Source organism: Odocoileus virginianus, chromosome 1, assembly GCF_023699985.2.
Source record: "Odocoileus virginianus isolate 20LAN1187 ecotype Illinois chromosome 1, Ovbor_1.2, whole genome shotgun sequence".
In the NCBI taxonomy this organism is placed as follows: Eukaryota; Metazoa; Chordata; class Mammalia; order Artiodactyla; family Cervidae; genus Odocoileus; species Odocoileus virginianus.
The window spans coordinates 15,636,638-15,659,076 of record NC_069674.1 but is presented as its reverse complement, the minus strand read 5'-3'; the positions used below and the strand labels follow the sequence as shown (position 1 = coordinate 15,659,076).

Here is a 22,439-nt window from a genome sequence, read left to right as displayed (position 1 = left end):
TGTTCAGTAAATCTTTAATCCAATTTTCTGTTGATGTGTGGCACTGTGTTCCCTCCCATGCCTCCACTGGAGACTCCTGGACACTCATAGGCAAGTCTGACTCAGTGTCTTTTGGGGACACTGCTCCTTTCTCCTGGCTGCTGGTGCATGCAAGGTTTTGTTTGTGCCCTCCAAGAGTCTGTTTCCCCAGTCCTGTGCAAGTTGTGTAATCAAATCCCGCTGGCCTCCAAAGTCAGATTCCCTGGGGGTTCTCAGTTCCTTTGCCGGATCCCCAGGTTGGGAAATCTGTTGTGGGTCTTAGAACTTTGTTAACAGTGTGAGAATATCTTTGGTATAATTGTTCTGCAGTTTGTGGGTCATCTACTCGGCAGCTCTGTGGTGGGTATCGCTGCATGACCTAGGTCTGCTGCAGCCAGAGCTAAGAGTATGGAAGAATCTTTGGAGATTCTTTTAGATTGCTTTCCAAAAGTTTTATTGGTATACTGTTGAAACCATTTACCATAGATTGGGACTTGAGCCCATGTGCTGGGACTTGAACCCAGCCAAAACCCAGTTTGGGACTCAAATCCATGTGGCTGGGACTCGAACTCAACTAGAACCCTGCTTGGGACTTGAAACCTACATGGCTGGGACTCAGATCCAGCCAAAACCTTGCTTGGGACTCAAACCCAGCCAAAACTCATGGTACCTGGTTTCAGGACCTAATGAAGCCCAGGCTCTTGATGTCTCATGACAGAAAGAATTCAGTGAGAGACAAAGTGATAGGTAAGAAGCAGATTTATTCAGATTCAGAGAGAAACACACTCTACAGACAAGGTGAGTCTGTGGAGGGTGAGTCCACCTAGAAATGTGGTGTGGTTAGTTTTTATAGGCTGGGGAAAAAAAAAAAGTTTTTATAGGCTGGGTAATTTCACATGCTAAGGCGTGGGAGGGTTATTCCAACTGTTTTTGAGAAGGGGTGCAGATTTTCAGTATTTCAGTCACCGCCTACTCCTTGGCCTTTTAACAGTGGGTTGGAACTGTCATGGCCCCTCTGGGTGTGGCATTTCTCTTGCTGATTGAGGATCAAGGCCTAGTCTTGTCTGCCATCTTGGTCCCATTTGATTCTAATCGGTTTATGTTGTGTTTTGGGGCTATGTCATTCTTTCAAAAGTTGTGCCCTGTCTCTTTCCATCCTGTTACACTCTTGTCAGCAGTGTTGGAGAAGTCTTGTTTCTTCCTCATCTTGCCAGAATTTGAAAAGTTTATAATTTGCTAGATGAAATTTATATCTTATTTTATTTCCATTTAGTTATTAATTGCTCTCCATTGAGTTGCAATGCTGCCTTTTTCATATAAAATTCATCTTTTCCCCTGTCATATCTATTTTAACTCCTATAACTTTAAATGTATTTAATATCTGGCAGGGCTGGTGTTTCTCATTAGTTTTTGTCTTTAGAGTTTTAATTTACTAGAACTCTCTTTTTTGGGTAAAAACAGTCCTGTATTTAACTGCTTTTGTGTTACTTTTTCTCAGTAGAATTAACTTCTAACATGGAATTATCTTCTACCCTCCCCTTCTTTTTCTCACTCTAATTCTGTAACATAGCATTACAGCTGCAGTATGCAGATCTGGCAAGTGAGAAAAATAAGGACATTTTATTGTCTGTGTTCCATTTAAGCATATCCATATGTTGTGTGTATTTGCGTATGTCTGTTGCCACTGGTGTTTCTTGAGAAGAATTCTACTTATTTTTTGATGATGTCATCAGTGCTGTTTTGAATTTGGCAATAAGGAGTTCGTGATCTGAGCCACAGTCAGCTCCCAGTCTTGTTTTTGCTGACTCTATAGAGCTTCTCCCACTTTTAGTTTAGTTCAGTCACTCAGTCATGTCTGACTCTTTGCGACCCCATGGACTACAGCATGCCAGGCCTCCCTGTCCATCACCAACTCCCAGAGTCCACCCAAACCCATGTCCATTGAGTCGGTGATGCCATCCAACCATCTCATCCTCTGTCGTTCCCTTCTCCTCCTGCCCTCAATCGTTCCCAGCATCAGGGTCTTTTCAGATGAGTCAGTTCTTTGCATCAGGTGGCCAAAGTATTGGAGTTTCAGCTTCAACATCAGTCCTTCCAATGAACACCCAGGACTGATCTCCTTTAGGATGGACTGGTTGGATCTCCTTGCAGTCCAAGGGACTCTCAAGAGTCTTCTCCAACACCACAGTTCAAAACCATCAATTCTTTGGCACTCAGCTTTCTTTACAGTCCAACTGTCACATCCATACATGACTACTGGAAAAACTATAGCCTTGACTCAAGGGACCTTTGTTGGCAAAGTAATGTCTCTGCTTTTTAATATGCTGTCTAGGTTGGTCATAACTTTCCTTCCAAGGAGTAAGCATCTTTTAATTTCATGGCTGAAATCACCATCTGCAGTGATTTTGGAGCCCCCCCAAAATAAAGTCAGCTACTGTTTCCCCATCTATTTGCCATGAAGTGATGGGACTGGATGCCATGATTTTAGTTTTCTGAATGTTGAGCTTTAAGCCAACTTTTTCACTCTCCTCTTTCATTTTCATCAAGAGGCTCTTTAGTTCTTCTTCACTTTCTGCCATAAGGGTGGTGTCATCTGCATATCTGAGGTTATTGATATTTCTCCCAGCAATCTTGATTCCAGCTTGTGCTTCATCCAGCCTAGCATTTCTCATGATGTACTCTGCATATAAGTTAAATAAGCAGGGTGGCAATATACAGCCTTGACGTACTCCTTTTCCTATTTGGAACCAGTCTGTTGTTCCATGTCCAGTACTAACTGTTGCTTCCTGACCTTCATACAGATTTCTCAAGAGGCAGGTCAGGTGGTCTGATAGTCCCATCTCTTGAAGAATTTTCCACAGTTTATTGTGATCCACACAGTCAAAGGCTTTGTCTCTGGAACTCTCTTGCTTTTTCGGTGATCCAGCGGATATTGGCAATTGATCTCTGGTTCCTCTGCCTTTTCTAAAACCAGCTTGAACATCTGGGAGTTCATGGTTCACATATTGCTGAAGCCTACAAAGAATATAATCAATCTGATTTTGGTATTGACCATCTGGTGATGTCCATGTATAGAGTCTTCTCTTACGTTGTTGGAAGAGGGTGTTTGCTATGACCAGTATGTTCTCTTGACAAAACTCTGTTAGCCTTTGGCCTACTTTGTTTTGTACTCCAAGGTCAAACTTGTCTGTTACTCCAGGTATCTCTTGACTTCCTACTTTTGCATTCCAGTCCCCTATAATGAAAAGGACATCTTTTTTGGGTGTTAGTTCTAGAAGGTCTTGTAGGTCTTGATAGAACCGTTCAACTTCAGCTTCTTCAGCATTACTGGTTGGTGCACAGACTTGGGTTATTGTGATATTGAATGGTTTGCCTTGGAGAGGAACAGAGATCATTCAGTCGTTTTTGAGATTTCATCCAAGTACTGCGTTTGGGACTCTTTTCTTGACTATGATGGTTACTCCATTTCTTCTAAGGGATTCCTGCCCACAGTAGTAGATATAGTGGTCATCTGAGTTAAATTCACCCGTTCCAGTCCATTTTAATTTACTGATTCCTATAATGTCGATGTTCACTCTTGTCATCTCCTGTTTGACCACTTCTAATTTGCCTTGATTCATGAACCTGACATTCCAGGTTCCTATGACCAACCTAGACAGCATATTAAAAAGCAGAGACATTACTTTGCCAACAAAGGTCCCTTGAGTCAAGGCTGTGGTTTTTCCAGTAGTCATGTATGGTTGTGAGAGTTGGACTATAAAGAAAGCTGAGTGCCAAAGAATTGATGGTTTTGAATGGTGGTGTTGGAGAAGACTCTTGAGAGTCCCTTGGACTGCAAGGAGATCCAACCAGTCCATCCTAAAGGAAATCAGTCCTGAGTGTTCATTGGAAGGACTGATGCTGAAGCTGAAACTCCAATACTTTGGCCACCTGATGTGAAGAGCTGACTCATTTGAAAAGACCCTGATGCTAGGAACGATTGAGGGCAGGAGGAGAAGGGGACGACAGAGGATGAGATGGTTGGATGGCATCACCGACTCAATGGACGTGGGTTTGGGTGGACTCTGGGAGTTGGTGATGGACAGCGAGGCCTGGCATGCTGTAGTCCATGGGGTCGCAGAGTCGGACACAACTGAGCGACTGAACTGAGTGACTGATGCAATATTGCTCTTTACAGAATCGAACTTTACTTCCATCACCTGTCATATCCACAGCTGGTTGTTGTTTTTGCTTTGGTTCCATCTATTCATTCTTTCTGATGTTATTTCTCTACTGATCTTCAGTAGTATATTGGGCACCTGTTGACCTGGGGAGTTCATCTTTCAGTGTCCTATCTTTTTGCCTTTTCATACTGTACATGCTGAGAAATCTGTATGCAGGTCAAGAAGCAACAGTTAGAACAACATGGAACAACAGACTGGTTCTGAATAGGAAAAGGAGTACATCAAGGCTGTATATTGTTACCCTGGTTATTTAACTTATATGCAGAGTACATCATGAGAAATGCTGGACTGGATGAAGCACAAGCTGTAATTAAGATTGCCAGGAGAAATATCAGTAACCTCAGATAGGCAGATGACAGTACCCTTATGGGTGAGAGCAAAGAAGAACTAAAGAGTCTCTTGATGAAAGTGAAAGAGGAGAGTGAGAAAGCTGGCTTAAGTCTCAGCATTCAAAAAACGAAGATCATGGCATCTGGTCCCATCACTTCATGGCAGATAGATGGGGAAACAATGGGAACAGTGACAGACTTTGTTTTCTTGGGCTCCAAAATCACTGCAGATGGTGACTGTCAGCCATGAAATTAGAAGACGTTTACTCCTTGGAAGAAAAGCTATAACAAACTTAGACAGCATATTAAAAAGCAGAGACATTACTTTGATGACAAAGGTCCATCTAGTCAACCTGTCGTTTTTCCAGTAGTCGTGTGTGGATGTGAGAGTTGGACCATAAACAAGGTTGAGCATTGAAGAATGGATGCTTTTGAACTGTGGTGTTGGGAGTAGACTCTTGAGAATCCCTTGGACTGCAAAGAGATCAAACCAGTCAATCCTAAAGGAAATCACTCCTGAATATTCATTGGAAGGACTGATGTTGCAGCTGAAGCTCTGATATTTTGGCCACCTGGTGTGAAGAACTGTCTCATTTGGAGAGACCCAGATGCTGGGAAAGATTGAAGTTGGGGGGAAATGGAGACAACAGAGGCTGAAATGGTTGGATGGCATCACCGACTCAATGGACATGAGTTTGAGCAGGCTCCAGGAGTTGGTGATGGACAGGGAGGCCTGGCGTGCTGCAGTCCATGGGGACACAAGTGAGTGACTGTAGTGAACTGAACTCAGTTGTTTTATCCACCAAAATAAAAGGGTTGCCCCTCTGTGTTGGTCTCCAAATTGCTTTTAAAACTGGTAAAAGCTGAAAACATGGGAGCAACTACTTTATCTCACACTAAAATGACACTCTCACTGGTGATGGTATTATAACAGTTTTGTTCACTGAAAAGCATACAATGGAGTCATAGTTATGGGGGGTAGGTTTTTTTTTTTTTTTAACATTAATATGCAATACAAACATAGCATTTAGTCAGAATTACCTTACAAAATTACCTAAAAAGGAAATGGTTTTATGTTGGAGACATTTCTCAGTAAGTCCATCATAATTTTTTTTTTTTAAATGTAAACACTGGAAGAGATCCCCATTTCTTCACGTGGAAATAGATGAAGTAATTTGCTTTCGTTTAAGAGCTATATTGCAGAAAACTCAGCCATCTTTCACCATTGGGACCAGCGATGAAACGCACTGTGCATTGAGAGACACGTGCACTGTGGAAATGTAAACCATAGGAGTGTTTGGTCTCACATACTACACCTTCTCCAGGTCTCATTCTCACTCATTGGTGGCATGAGGGCAGGCAGGACCCTTAGCCCTGTTGGTTTTCTCTCTGCTTTCTGAGCATCCTTTTACCCACTCCTGCTTCACAAAAATCAAGGGGTCCGGCAGCTGTTAGAAAGATGCTTAGAAAGTAGAGTTGAATTTGCATGAGTCAATTTGCATATCTAAAATGAGTCTTGGAAATGAAACTAAATACTCATTTTAATAGTGCATAATAATACTAGCCTTCCTGCTCAGTTAAAGTGCTTATGGAAAGCTTATATATAACCTTTAGAATACATGTACCATTTAATCCCTGAGATAGACTGAGTTCTTTATACTGTAATCAGTCAGAGTTAAAAGACTCAATAAAGTGTGATGTGAATAATGGAGTCCATACTAACTGCTGCTTTTAATTTTGATGTGGTTTTACTTAAAAAGTTTTTGTTTTCTTTTAATTTTAGGAGAACTATAGACTCACAAGAAGTTGCAATATAGAGAGGTCCCTTGTACCAGTCACCTGGTTTTTCTCAGTAGTGACTTAACTATCGTTACCAAAACTAGGAAATAGGCATTGGGACAATAAAGTTAACTAGACCACAGACCTTATTCAGATTTCACCAGTTTCTCCATGCATTCATTTTTTATTTTCTTGTATGTCTATGTGTATAATTAATTCTATGACATTAAAAATACTTTTAAGAATAGTTTGGATTTACAGAAAAGTTGAAAATACAAAGAATTTCCATATAGTTCTCACCCAGTCTCCCCTGTAACATGATTGTATAGCAGACTTGTTAGAACTAACCAACCAACACTGGTACATTACTCTTAATTGATACTGCATTTTATTCAAGATTTGCTCATTTCCCCCAATGTCCTTTTTTAGTGCCTGCATGCCAGGCAGGAGAGCAGATCACGTTTCGTTTTTCTGTCTCTTTAAGCTTATGTAGACTGTGATGGTTTTTCAGATTTTTCTTGTTTTTGCTAATCTTGACCACTTTGAAGAATACTGGTCAGTTACTTGTAAGAATGTCCCTCAGTTGAGTTTGGTGTTTTTCTTGTGGTTCTGTTTTGTCATGATGTTTTTCTCATGGTTAACCTATAACTGAGGTGACAGGCTTTTGAGAGGAAGACTGCAAAGTTTAAGTGCAATTTGTGTCACATCGTGTCAAGAGTAATGCTATATCAATATGACTTATCACTGTTGGTGTCGACCTTGATCATGTGGCTGAGTAACATTAGCCAGGTTATTCACTGTAAACTTACTTTGGAGGCGAGTCCCTAAGTACAGCTTTCGTTCAAGATGTGAGGGGATTTAAATTCAACCTCCTGAGGGGTATTATTACAGAAGTCATTTGCAGATTCTTCTGACAGGTATTTTATAATTTTATGGAAACAACATGAGTACTGATTCAGTCTAACATCTGTTCTTCACAGGGTGGGAAGCCCCGTAAACACCGGAAGGATCGGCTACAAGATTTAATCGATATAGGCTTTGGCTATGATGAGACAGATCCATTTATTGATAACTCAGAGGCTGTGAGTAATTTGTCTTTAATATAAAAGCACTTCTGTGTTTATTTGGGTAGTGGAATTCAAAGATAAAATAAATGTTTCAGCAAGTGTTTTTACTGATTCCCTTTTGATGTATGTCTGAATCATTTACAGTTTTGGGAATTCCCTGGCAGTCCAGTGGTTAGCATGCGGTGCTTTCTTAGTCGGAGCCTGGGTTAGATCCCTGGATGGGAAACTGAAATCCCCAAAACTGCATGGTGTGGCCAAAGAAAAACATAAGTTCCCAGTTTTATGTGCTTACAAGTAATTGAGCCATCAGTAGTACACATTTTTCTTTGTGTACTTGAGTATGCATGTAAGATAATTATGGAGTAAAATTATATGTATAGATTAAGTTTCTAGTAGTGGGATTTTTCATCAGAGAATATTTCCAACTTGAGTTTTTATCGATGTTCCCAAGGGCAGGTGTGTTTTGAAACACCTTCGGATAAGAACTATGAGATTTTGAAGACTGAGGCTGCTGGATTGTAGTTAATCTGGCAGATAGCTTGAAATTGTGCTACATGGTTTCATTGCTGCCAATCCTTACTACAGTGGTGATAGTTGAATGCTATCCTTCATCACAGTCTGTTTTAATGAAGCCCTACAGCTTTCCGCCTGGAATCTTCTTTCTCTTATAAAAGGAAGAGGAATTCAGGAGAGCATTTCAGGACTACAGCAGTCCATTGATTGCATAGCAAATAAATAAAGGCATGCCATGTTTAGGGGTTGGTAAGTTGTATGTTCTTACATTCTCAGTGTGCTGAAATAATCTAATCCCTGCATTTTGATATCCCCTGCACTGTGTAGTGACTGCTTAGAATATACAGAAAGTGACACTAAGGTGGCTGTTAGATTACCCGCAAATTAGTATCTCTTTTTCCTGTTACTACAGGGCTTGGTTGTGTAGAGGATGACAAGGCGTGTACTGGTAGGAAAGTGATAGGAAGGACTTCCAGCATGAGGCATACATACCCTGTCATACTCCTGTGTTACTTTGGTTTCCTAACATAAAATGGTTTGCAAGCCTACTCTGTAGAAGTAAAATGTTGACTGTGTCCTTTGGAGTTGAGAGGACTTTCTGTTACCAAAAAGGTTGTCAGCCTTTTTGTAGGTTCGGGCATGGAATGGTCTCAAAGAGTTTTGACTTTGATTTGATATTGAAGTCAAAAGTACTAGATTCTAGACTCCACTTGTTTTCTAATTCACCGTGGACCAGGAGCAAGTCTTTTATTTTAGCATCACCCAGTTTTCTCTGTTATGACTGACTTGCCCAGCAGAATTATGTACTCTGAGACTCAAAATAATGACATGCTGAAAAGCCTGTGTGGGTGCTCAGTCACTTCATTTGTATCCAGCTTGTTGTGATCCCAAGGACATTGTGATCCCATGGACATCACGTTCCCCTGTCCGTAGGATTTCATAGGCAAGAATACTGGAGGGGTTTGCCCTTTCCTTCTCCAGGGGATTTTCCCAACCCAGGGATCGAATTCATCTCTCCTACTGCTCCTGCAAGTGGATTCTTTACCACTTGGGAAAGATTCTTTATCACTTGCCACCAGGGAAACCCATCGAAAAGCATAAAGCAAGTATAAAGCAATAGTACTGGTGTTAACACTCTATGTAAAGTAGATTTTGAATTCTGAATAACCCAAGAGGAAACTCAGCCATGCCATGTATGAATGAACATTGCATTTACTTAGGCTTACATAAATAGCATTTAAATATTTTAAAAAAATTTTATATTGAAGGATAATTGCTTTACAAAATTTTGTTGCTTTCTGTCAAACCTCAACATGAAGCAGCAATAGGAATACACATATCCCCTCCCTTTTGAACTTACCTCCCATCTCCCTCCTCATCCCCCACCCCCCAAGTTGACATAGAGCCCTTGTTTGAGTTTAATTAATAAACTTAACTTTTTTAGAGCAGTTTGAGGTACACAGCAAAATTGAATGGAAGGTGCAAAAATTGCCCATATACTCCCTGCCCTCACAGCATGCACTGCTTCCCCCATTATCAGTGTTCCCCCACCAGAGTGGTATACTAGTCACAGGTGAGGAATCTGCATCAACACATCATCACCCAGAGTCCATAGTTTACCTTCAGATTCACTCTTGGTATTGTACGTTCTGTGGATTTTGACAAATGTATAATGATGTGTATCCACCATTATACTGTCATACAAGATAGTTTCACTGCCCTAAAAATAATATGCTCTACCTATTCATCCCTCCCTAACACCTGCAACCACTAATCTTTTTATTGTCTTCATAGTTTTGCCTCTTCTCCAGCATCATACAGTTAGAATCATATGGTATGTAGCCTTTCATAAAGAGCATTTTTAGTATTTTCCTTTGTAGCATTCCAAATATTTGAATAAAAGTGTTTTTCAAACCGATTTTTGTGAAATGTAATTTCTTTGTGTATCAATTTAAAGGCTGGCCAGCATTTTCAAAGAGAATGAAATAGAGTAGGAGCTGTTATAGTAAGCTACTGATACATTATGTGATTTTTATTATGTGTGTGTGTTTATATGCATGCACTGGGTTTTGATGGGTAATGTATTTTCCACTTGGGCTGGTGAAGAAAATTTGAAAGCCACTGCTTTAATAAATGAGGATAAATTTTGTAGGTATAAATTGTTGTTATATATATATAAATATATTTATTTGATATATATGTATATATAACTTACACAGTTACTGACATATTTATAGGACAATTTCAGTCCCTGTTTTACAGGAGGAAATTGAACTAAAACACAGGTTGTTTATTGACTTGCAAAATAATTTTGCATCATTTTCTGTAACAGATTATTTCATTTTTACATGAAATAATTCAGTGATTCAGACATAAAACACTTATGAGCCAACCAAATGATTTTCTTGTTTTTTTCCAATGGGTATATTGCTTATAGGCTTTTTTTGGGGGCTGTGTCACCCTCATGGGATCTTAGTTCCCTGACTGGGAATTGAACCTGGGCCCTTGGAAGTGAAAGTGCAGAGTCATGAAAACTAGACCACTAGGAAATTCCCACTAGTAGGCTTTCTCTATTTGTATATTATTCAATAGGGATTGAAAATAATCTGGTTCTGATTCACTTTAAGAATTGTGTACTGTTAATACTTACTACTGTAATATCTGAAAATAAATGCTTTTGAAGATTTTTTTGAGTCTAACATTCATGCTGCCAAATTTTTAAAAAACAAAGGAAATCTTTTCATTGTTGAAATAATACCAGACATGATTAATGCTTTTATTTAGGTTATGTCTTTTAAATTTCACTAGAACTTCGTGAAGTAAGTAATATTGAATCTGTTTTGCAGCTGCAAAGTATTGACGTTAAGTGATTTATTCTGGGACACGATAGCTAGGCATCTCTGTTGGCAAAGGATCTAATAAATCTGGTTTGCAAGTTCAGTGATCCATTGCCTCTTAATACATTGTACTTAAAAGGCTAAAATTATTACAGAAGTAGAAATGTCATATACTCATGAAACTTACGTAAGGGTATGAACGAGTGTTACCTTAACAAAAACAACCCCAGAATATATCCTGTACCTTGCAAGGAAAAAAAAAATGCTTGGCACATTTATAACTCACAGTGCAGTGGAAGCTGTGTGTTTATCCTTGCTCTGTCATATTGGTTGTGTCACTTTAGTACGGTTGCCAGATTTATCAAATACAATTGTAGTCCACTTGGTTATATTTTTTTAAAAAGGCTAAATAAAATATGCATAAAGAGTTTGTTCTCCTGAAGAGTGTTCAGATAGGGAAAGTTCAGCAGAATACTGCCGAAGAAGGTAGATAATGAGTACCTCTACATTGTTTGGTAACCTGGTGATAAGTGTGTTTCTAACATGAGATGCTGTTTATTATAGTGGGTAGGTTGGGAAAACAGTCAGTGACACTGCCATAAACCAATACTGTTACTGTGGCAAAGTTCTTGACCTCTCTGAATTTGGTTTTCACTTATAAAATGGGAGTAATATTTGCCTTCCTAGCCTCCAAAGGGGATCAGGGGAACCAAGTGAAATAATTTATATGAGGAAGATAAAGCATTATACAGATTTATGTAAGCAAAAAAGTGCAGGTGTATTTGTCTTATCACAATTATACATTTTCAAAATAATTACTAGACTTTTCACTTTAAAAAAAAATATTTATTTTTGTCTGCGCTGGGTCTTCATTGCTATGTGTGGGCTTTATCTAGTTGTAGCAAGCTGGGGCACCTCTCTAGTTTCAGTACCTGGGCTTCTCATTGCAGTGCCTTCTCATTTGTACTACATCTTCTTTATTCATTCCTTTGTTGGACGTTTAGGTTGTTTCTGTGCCTTGGATATTGTAAACAGTGCTACAGTGAACACTGGGGTGCATGTATCCTTTAGCATCATGTTTTTCTCCAGATAAATGTGGAGATTCCTAACTACTGGACCACCACGGGAGTCCGTTCTTTTCACTTTTAGTTCTTTACTCCTCACATCACCCCTTTACTTACAGATAGTACTGGGCCCTTTCGGAAGGTCTTAGCTGTAGGTCTTTGTAGTAACCCCTCAAGTAGAGCAACAAGAAAGGAGTTTGTTCCTTTTTTCTTTTTCTAACATCATTCAGTTTTGGTTCAAAATCATTAAATGTACAGGCTTTCTCCATTCTCCATGTAACTTAAGAGGATACAGTTTAAAAAAAAAAAAAGAGGATACAGTTTAAAATCACAAGTTTTGTATTTAGCCTTAATATGTTTAACAAATATGTTCTGTATATTTTTTGCCTATGGCAAAAGAATTTTCCTTACAAATACAACTTTCTTAAAGACTAATTATATAATATGGAGAGAACCCTTAAGTAGAGTTCTGGGGACCCCATGTAGCAGGTATCTTGCTTCTGTTAGATAAGTAGTTCCTTTATTTCCTCTTTTGCCATAAACACCTTCATTTAGTTAAGATTGACCTTCAGTTTAGTGCTTGTTTTTTCTTCTTCAGGTGAGATGCGATAAAGCTTAAAATCCAGACTTACACAACTAGCGAATGCTTGTGTAGCAACAAGAGACCCAGCGCAGCCATAAATATATACATACATAAAATTTTTAAAAATTGAAGCTTAGAGGACATCAGCTTAACGTGATATTCTAGACCAGATCTTCATACTGATGTATACAATTTGAATCTTTTTCAGAGAAGTACCTGGATTCTCAGTGTATGCTTACTGAACAGGGCAGTTCTTTTTCTGCTTCCCTTTAAAACTTATTTTTGTTTTATATGTTTAAAAAATATTCCTTACTTAAAAGCTTAAAACTAAGGCAGAAGAAATAACCTTTAATTTTTACAATCTATTTATGAATAAAATTATGTATTAATACCAATATTGGTAATAAGTGGAGTTCATTTGTCGTCTGGCCATTTAGTCTTTTGTTTTAACTTGTTTCAGTTTCTCATCAGAATCATTTGTCATTAAGAATATCAGTGATTGTTAAGTTTTTCTCAGCAGATGATATATTTAGAATTAGCTTCGGTGTTTGAGAAGTTTCTTTTTTAAATAAATACTGAATGGTCAGAGCTCATTTCTGTTCCAGATACTAACTTTTTCTAAATTTATTCACAGACATCTTCATTGCAGTTAGTTTTGTAGTTAAGATGTAAGGAAGATGCTGACGGGATTGAATTTCTTTGATGCATTTATAGAATTAAAGATAGTAAGATATATCTGAAAAATTTTTTTCAATCTAGTATGACGAATTAGTTCCTGCTTCTCTAACAACAAAATATGGAGGCTTTTATATCAACACTGGCACTCTCCAGTTTCGCCAAGCTTCAGATACTGAAGAAGACGATACCACAGACAACCAAAAGCACAAGTCACCCAAAGTGAGTTTATCCAACACTGCAACAGCAGTGAGAGCATTCAGTTAAAAGGATGTGGTTTTTAAATTTTACTTGTGCCTTGCAGCTGTGAATATATGGAAAAGTAAAAATGCTAATCATTGTTTAATGAATTTATAGTTAATTACATGCTTTAAAATTATATAAATATGGGAAGATATATTTTTATATCATAATAGAATTATATTTTCTGTTAAAATTCTCTCTCCGTATCTAGTCTAATAGTCCGCTGTTTCTGGATAAGGTTGTGGTTCTAGGATAGCTTAAGACTTTTTTTTTTTTCATTTATTTTTATTAGTTGGAGGCTAATTACTTTACAAATGGTAGTGGTTTTTGCCATACATTGACATGAATCAGCCATGGATTTACATGTGTTCCCCATCCTGATCCCCCCTTCCACCTCCCTAGCTTAAGACTTGATGTGGAAATGACTGGTAATAATAGGCAGTTACTTTTTCTAAGATGTAAAGCAAATTTTATAGAATGTATATATTATATTTGAGAAATGAATAAAATGTCTTTAGATGTTTCCTGAAATGTGAGCCAAAGACATATTTGCACCAGAGTTATCAAAATGTTTGTTAAAAATGCAGATTAAAAGGCTCTCCCCCAGATAACTGAGCCAAAACCAAGGTTTGGGAGTTCTCATGGACCCAAAGAATTTGCATTTTAACAAGCAGTTCTAATGCACCCTGAAATTTGAGTAAAACTGTTTTCCCTGGATTGGTATCATCAAAGAGTAGGGCAGTAACACTTAGGTAAGTGATATATTTCATCATTTTATAGATTCCCAAAATAAAAGAAGATGATATTGAGATGAAGAAGAGGAAGCGGAAAGAGGAAGGGGAAAAGGAGAAGAAGCCAAGGAAAAAAGTACCCAAACAACTGGGGTAAGTGAAATTAGACATAATGAGGGAACTAGTATTGTAGCATGACAAGCACTCCTTTTTAGAAAGATATGTTTAGCATTAATTAGTTCAACTTAGCTGGATCTAATTTAATACAGTATTTATAAATGTCAGTGACCTATTAACTTACATTTTAATAATATTTATTATTAAGTAGAAGTCATCTTAGAGACTTTAGGTGTTTTAAATCAGGTTTACATATTTGTTCATTAAGTATTTTGTTCATTACAACATTTTATCAACAAGAATCAGTTTGAAAAATGGATACACGTTTTCTTAATTTTTTGAACTAAAACAAAGCTTAGATACCCGGGGTCTGAGAATTGGCATTAATCCTTGTGTAAATGATTGATGGGTCGTTTTAATATTTTTTAAAAGTCATTGGTTTTACTTAGCTATTCTTAATGCTTGTCACTTTAGGTAATGATATTGCCTCTAAAAAGCCAAGTAGAATTTCTCAAAAGCTTATTAAGTCATAAGAGGGAATTCCTTGGCAGTCCAGTGGTTAGGACTTGGTGCTTTCACTGCCAGGATACGGGTGCAATCCCTGGTTAGAAACTAAGATCCTATACGTCGAGAGGCACAGCCACCAAAATAAAAGGAGAGCGAGAGAGAGAAATGGAATAAAAAGTCATAAGAATAAAATGAACCTTGCAATCATGAAACTACCAGTTGTCCCTACTTCTCTATGGCTTTTTTAGATAGAGCCCAGGGACAGAAACTTGTGAGAGGCTGGATTTTTCTCCCGTCCTTAGCAGAGGAAGAGATACATCTGAATTTGGGACTCAAAATCTCAAGAGTTGATGTAAGGAGGTACTTAGCTCCTCATATACATGAGATTAGGGACTTCCCTGATGGCTCAGATGATAAAGCGTCTGCCTACAATGCGGGAGACCCAGGTTCGATCCCTGGGTTGGGAAGATCCTCTGGAGAAGGAAATGGCAACCCACTCCAGTACTCTTGCCTGGAAAATCCCATGGACGGAGGAGCGTGGTAGGCTACAGTCCGTGGGGTCACAAAGAGTTGGACACGACTGAGCAACCTCGCTTTCGCTTTCACTTTTGATACATGAGATTGAGTTTCCTAAGTGGTGCAGTGGTAAAGAATCCGCCTGCCAATGCAGGAGACGCAGCTTCAGTCCCTGGGTCGGGAAGATCTGCAGGAGGAAGTGGCAACTTCCAGTATTCTTGCCCGGGAAATCCCATGGACACAGGAGCCTGGCAGGCTACAGTCAGTGGGGTCCCAAAAGAGTTGTACACAGTGAGCAACAAACATAATTCCTGCATACCAGACACTGTCTGGGTTTTGAATATGTAACAGTATGAAATGAAACAGTGGCCTACCTTCAAAGCACTAATTATCATTTTTAGTTTCTGTAGTGCACATAAAAGCATATAAGCCAATGAATTTAGGAAAGATTTCTGAGAGAAAGTGATAGCTAAACCGAGACCACCCTTTCCTTATAATCCCCACAGAGAGAAAGTTGTCACTGAAAATTACATGTATTTATCCCACACCCTCAGAGAAGAAATGCAAAGTGAAAAAGGATCGGAAGGTAGTAGCAGACAAAATGAGGTCTGGATAAATGACATGGTGATGAATGAAGGCTCACAGATTGACTCAGGATTTTGCATTCCTTTGGCAGTTTGTAGCACGAACCACCTGGGGTTTGAAGGTGTACTGCGTAGGCTTCTCTGGTTGTTATTAAAGTCAACTCTGTTTTCAGCAAAAGTGCAGTTCTTTACTTCATTAATTCTTTAGGTGACTACTTTATAGATGTGGCAAAGAAAGAACATTCCAAAAGGTGTAGGAATTTAAGTTCATATACTTTCGTTTTTTCTTTTTTTTGACTGTGACTTGCGGGATCTTATTCCGTGACCAGGAATCAAACCTGCACCCTTGGCAGTGAAAGCGCAGAGTCCTCACCACTGGACTACAGGGAGTTCCCTAAATTTGTATACTTAATAAACCAGAGCTCTAATAGTGTTCTTTATTTCTGTTGACTTCATCCCTTTCATTTTATTCACTGTAATGGCCATTTACCCATCTGCCTTTCATAAATGACAGTCCAGATGATGAAGATGATGTTATTTTAACTCATATGCCTCCTTATTTCCATGGGGTTTTAACCATTAAAATCATACAAAACCTAACTGATCACTTTTTTCTTCACAGAGTTATGGCTCTAAATTCACACAAATCTGAAAAAAAGAAGAAACGTTATAAAGATTCTCTTTCTCTAGCTGCCATGATAAGAAAATTTCAAAAAGAAAAGGATGCATTAAAGAAGGAATCTAACCCTAAAACCCCAGTGAACTTCTCAACCTCCTCTCTGAATAACCCCCACTCTGCTGCTGTAGCGTTGGGAAATGATGTCTCGGACCTGAATCTGAACAGTGCTGATCCGGACCTCCCCATCTTTGTTAGCACAAACGAACATGAACTATTTCAGGAAGCTGAAAATGCCCTAGAGATGCTAGATGATTTCGACTTTGACAGATTACTGGATGCTGCTTCTAATGGTAGCCCCCTCTCAGAGTCAGGGGGAGAGAATGGAAACACCACCCAGCCAACCTATGCCTCTCAAGTTATGCCCAAGGTGGTACCTACACTCCCAGAGGGTCTGCCTGTCCTCCTTGAAAAACGTATCGAAGACCTCCGTGTAGTAAGTGTGATAATTCTCTTGTTTTTTGTTTGCTGCATAAACATAGCAATAAATGCTTATTTTCAAACAAAAATAATAACCTATAATCCTAACATACTTTTAAGTAACTTTATTTTCTATATTTCCTTTTAAGCATTGGATCTGTGCATAGTCTTTTTCTTTTAAGTTTAGTTATAACATGGGAATGGCAACCCACTCCAGTATTCTTGCCTGGAAAATTCCATAGAGGCACCTGGTGGGCTACAGCCCAGGGCATTGCAAAGAGTTGGACGTGATTGAGTGACTGAACACAAATGCACACATAACATGGATACAGTTCATTGTTTTATCACCTCACTTCATCTTATATTTTTCTGTATAATTTTCATAAATATAATTTTTATTGGCTTACATAGCCTGGTAAAGAAAATACAGGGAAGGTAGGAGCATATAAAGTGTATACTACTTTGGCATGTTTGTCTAAACCCATGCCATGTTTTTAGCCCTCTTTTTTATTTTATTTTTCCCTGATTACAGAAGTTATATATTCAATATAAGTTGTATTTTTCACTTAGGGAGGGAAACATGCCTGATAATCAGACATTTTCCACCCTCAGTATGGAACAACCATTATTAAACTATTTTTCTGGATTTTATTTCATGCATTTGCAAATATGTTGTTATTAAAAATAATTACTGTAATTATTAAAAATTATTAAATAATAAAAAATAATTGTTAACAGAAGTATATTTTATAACTTGTCTCTTCTAGGGTTATAGTAGCCATTTAAATCACATTTTAAATTTATTAATCATCTCCATGTTGTATTTATTTCTCTTAAATCTTTCTAAATTTTAAGTATCTGATTAGGGGAGCAGGAGATCTATCTAATTTTTCCAACAGGTGACTTATGGATTCTAATTATCAATTTTATTCTTTTTCTATTTTTTGTTCTTTAGCATTTCTTCTGAGGTCACCGCTTATTAAATTTTCTAAAATTTTTACTTATTTTAAGGTAATTTGTTAGTTTAGGACTTAAAGAAGGGTGTTCAAGTATCTCATTGCCAGTGTTTCTTAGGTTATGACTTGTATTGCCATGATTTTTGCTTTATGTCTATGCTGTGCTGTTTGTTGGCCCATACAGTTCTTGCTGGCTCAATCTCTGTTGTGATGTGTATCATTTGAAGATGGCCCTGTCTGTGCTATTAATGTTTCTTATCTCAAATTCAGTATTGTCTGATTTTACTGTGGATTCCTTTCTCTTTATTTTTGCATGGAATAACTTTTCTCATCATTTCAAGATTCTCTTTAAGATTTTCTCTTACCTACAGCTGTTATAATGATAATGATATAATCTTTATTCTGTCATTTTCTTTTATATTCTGTTTTATACTTTCCCCTCTGCTTTTCACTCTTGCTATTTCCTATGCTTATCAAATATACAGTCATCTTATTAATCATATAGATTTTTTATTTGATCTTCTTAACCACTCTATGAAGTACAGGTATTGTTTCCTTTTTATGGCTAACAAACTTAAGTGGAGGTAGATGAAGTAGCTTGGTCAGGCCCTACAACTAGTAAGTGGTGGAGCCCGAATTTAAACACAGGGGTTCACCTGACTCCAAGGTACGTGCTTTTTGCTATCCCATATTGCCCCTAAAATCTTTAGTTTCTTTGATGGTTTAAATATAAAAGTGCTAGGGATATAATCCAGGTTTTTCAACATGTAATTAATAATAATAGCTATTGTTTATTTAGCAAATAATTATACTGTGTACTGAGTGTAGTGCTCTCAGGACCCCAGTTACTGTTGCGGAGACAGTGTCCTGAGTGGAAGTGGCTGCGCCGTAGTACACAGTCAGAATTGAAAGGGAGGACCATCATGCTGTGTGTAACTTGCGCTCTGCCCACTGTGTTGTGTGCCTCTCTTTCCCGCTTAGTACACAAAACTGATGAGCAATGAGTGTTTCAGTTTTGTCAGGTGCTGTCACATCTCATATACTGAAACTCTTTCTGTAGTTGCCATGGCAGGACTTCCTAATTTCTTAGGAAATTATCAATAAGAAGATTCATTTCACTTGCTAGTATCTGTAAATTCTCCATATTTTTGTCTTTCAAATAGGAGATGGTATTTTTTCCTCAGGAAGTAAGGATTCATAACTGCCTGCAGTGCTCACCTCTGTCTGATAAGGACTTTCTTCTTGTAGCTCTTTTCTCACTTTGTAACATTCTTCCAGTGTTCAGCCTCTTGATGTCTTTTTTTCTTGAAGTTTAGTTTTTGTTCTGGCTTTCTTCCTATATTTCTTCTCCATACACATACCCAGTCTTCATCATTTCTAAGAAACGCTGAGGCATATCCCTAAAATTGTCCTCATCTATTTATAGCATGTGAGGTTGTCAAACAGTATAAAATTATCAACAGAGTTGACAGAGTCAGCATATTTCTTACTCAGATTATTGAATCAGGATGTTTTACATCTTGGGTATCTTAAGATAAACTGTGTCTTTTGTGATTTCCCCAGTAAATTTTACTTATGGTAGTGTATTGGTTTGTATATTCTTTGTTTCTGGTAAACTGGTTAAGGTGACACAGTGATGAAAATATCATTCTTATCCTCATTGAATTGACTTTTGCTCATCCCTGGATAATGACCACGGCCAGTTTTTTCATTGTTAGTAATTCAGTGGAACCCAGACTGGCTGCGGGGCTTCCCGTGTAGTTCAGCTGGTAAAGAATCTACCTGCAAGGGGGGAGATCTTGGTTTGATCCCTGGGTTAGGAAGATGCCCTGGAGAAGGGAAAGGCTACCCACTCCAGTATTCTGGCCTGGAGAGTTCCATGGACTGTATAGTCCATGGGGTTGCAAAGAGGCGGACATGACTGAGCGACTTTCACTTCACAGACTGGCTGCAGAAGCTAAGTATCTTTGTACAGCGTCACAGTGTTATACAGTTGAAGTCAGAAAGCTTCTGGTCTGAGTCCTGGATCCACCACTCACTGGCAGTGTGATTTGGGGGTATATCACGTAACTTCTGTAAGATTTAGGTTCTTTGTTTCTAAAATGGGGGCTATAATGCCCATGTCACTGAGTGTTACGAAGATTAAACATGGTAATGTGTACAGTATATAGAATATCAGACATGTTGTTAGACAATATTGTCCAGTAAAAAGTGAGACAGCAGCTTTCTGTCATCTTGGAGACAACAGCGAGAATTAATAAAACTAACAGATACTCAAAATACACAAGATACCCATAGCACTAAAAAATCTTAGATGTATAACTTATTGAATTTGGGAAAATTCAGAAAAATGAAATACAGACATAATAGGAAAGAATGTTATGTATGCTAAATTTTGTCTCAGCACCCTTTAATTGCCTGTCATGCCAGATAATAGCTGGGATGTGAAGTGAAACTAATCCTAGCCCCGCCCTCAAGGAGCTTATTCTAAAGTAAATAGATATGGAAACAAATATGTTTATTGAGGGTTTTATTGACAATCTTGTGTTTCTGTAGGCTGCCAAACTTTTTGATGAAGAAGGAAGGAAAAAATTCTTTACACAGGATATGAATAATATTCTTCTGGAGTAAGTAATTTTCTTCTTTGATTAAAAAACCGTAAGAATTCTTTAAGAAATATTGTAGACCTTTGAGGTGCAGATAGATGCTGCTTGGTTGGTTAGTCTCGGGCCTTAGCTCTTTCCTTTTGGCCTCACAACATGTGTGATTAAGTTTCTTAGCAAAACTATGTGTCTTTGTACAGTGGTTCTCCATGACCCCTTATGATAATCAAAGCTTCCAATGGGAAAACCACCAGAGCAAGTGACCACTGTATGGGGTTGAATGTTATCCTACATTTAAATGCAGTGATTGTCATGTTATGTGAAGATATCCTTTTGAGACATCTCTGATTGTTTACATTAAAATTCACACAAACATTTTATATCCAAATGGAAAGTATGGTTTAATGAAGAATCATTGTTATGGGATAGGATGGAGGCAGTGTAGAGAAGACAGGTGTTCAATTGGAAAGGAAAGGGTAAAAGCTGGTTTATGATACAGACAGTATTTAAATCAGTGATAATCTTCACCCTTAGCTAGAATTTGATGTTAATGAAATTGCAGGTTCTAAGATTGTGGCCAAATAAGCTGTATTTATAAACCTATTGGCTTATAAATTTTGGCTGTGTTTCCAAAAATTGAGTATATAATTGACTACAGGCAGGAATGGGCAAAAGAGAAGTGATCCTGGGGAAAGCAGTAAATTCCTTTCTGATGAAAATAATGTATGCCTACTTTTGGTGGTTTAGTAGCATCATATATACAGAAACGAGGCAATGTTTCCCATACTGTAATTCCTGTCTTTTAAATATATAATGGAGTTAGTTTCTCATGAGATATAAAGCATGAGTTGGTTTTCTGGTTTTGATAACTATTTTAATTAATGCATTCTCTCTTTTTCCTGAAGTACTTAAAAAAACCTTTTGGTCCCATGGACTAGCATGGAGACAGAGGAATTTCTTGTTCCTGTTATTTATTTTAGCCAGGAGTTTTCAGGTTTATTCAGTTTGCTTGCAAATGCTTCCTGTCAGTGCCACGTCCTTTTACCTACCTTTCTTCTAAACCTTACGTTCAATAACCAGTGTAACCATTACTTAGCAGAGCTGCCCCAGATTCCAGGATCAGGGATCTGACTAGGTCTTTTTCTTTTTACCTAATAGCCCAAGTTTACTAGATTAGCTCTTTCTCCTGTGACTGAGACAGTTATTTTTTATTTTACTCTTCTGTAAGGGGACAACTCTTTTTCTCTCTTTGATAATCAAAAGGTCATACTTGGGACATAACATCTCAAGTAAGCAGAATACCAGTTTACCAGTATTCTGTTAACAGGCTTCTCTGTTAATTCCTGCCATGTCTGTCTTAAATCCTCTAGTCTTTTTTTGAGCCCATCTATTTTTTTATTTCACAGAGAGTGTTCCTGTAATTCTACAAGCCTTAGTGTTCAGACTTAGAATTTTTTTCCTTTTAGTAACTTTCTTATGCTCCTCTTGTCTTCTTACGTGTTCCTGAACAAACATCCCTTATTTCTCTGTACTGAGTTGATTGTCTCAAGGCATATGATACACGATTATTTGGAGTAGTAATTCCATGAATTTTTTTAGGTAAATTTTAGTCATCCCCATATACTAAAAGATTGGAATTCTTAGAAAAAAATATTAAAGTATATATGTGAGGGATATGTACTTAAACTGCTCTCAGATACAAATTTGTATCTATTTGGGATAGACCAATACAGTCAGTAACCTCTAGGGTTAATCCTTTTCTCTAATTTTTACCTAACAGGGGCTTGGGAGCATAGTCAGTGCTTCCAGTTTCTGAGTTACCCCCTCTTTGGAAACCACTAATTTTTATAAGTAGGTCATTGATTTAATCTGTTCTTACTTGGAATCCCTTACTACTTGGAGTTTCTATTTTATTTTCAGCTTTAACTAACCTTTTATAATGGGACAAGCCTAAAATGCCTCCTACTCAGAGTCTAGACTTTTAATAAATTCTAACCG

The 22,439-nt window shown here is 37.9% G+C and overlaps 1 protein-coding gene across 2 annotated transcripts in view; it reads left to right on the top strand.

Moving 5' to 3' along the window:
• Positions 1-22,439, top strand: part of UBN2 (ubinuclein 2) — a 91,600-nt gene that overhangs the window by 24,122 nt on the left and 45,039 nt on the right. For both annotated transcript variants that reach the window (XM_070465050.1, XM_070465046.1), the window contains exons 3-7: positions 7,330-7,431; positions 13,173-13,310; positions 14,112-14,215; positions 16,409-16,898; positions 20,395-20,465. In XM_070465050.1, the coding sequence (XP_070321151.1) occupies positions 7,330-7,431; positions 13,173-13,310; positions 14,112-14,215; positions 16,409-16,898; positions 20,395-20,465 (905 nt within the window). The remainder of the gene's footprint in view (positions 1-7,329; positions 7,432-13,172; positions 13,311-14,111; positions 14,216-16,408; positions 16,899-20,394; positions 20,466-22,439) is intronic.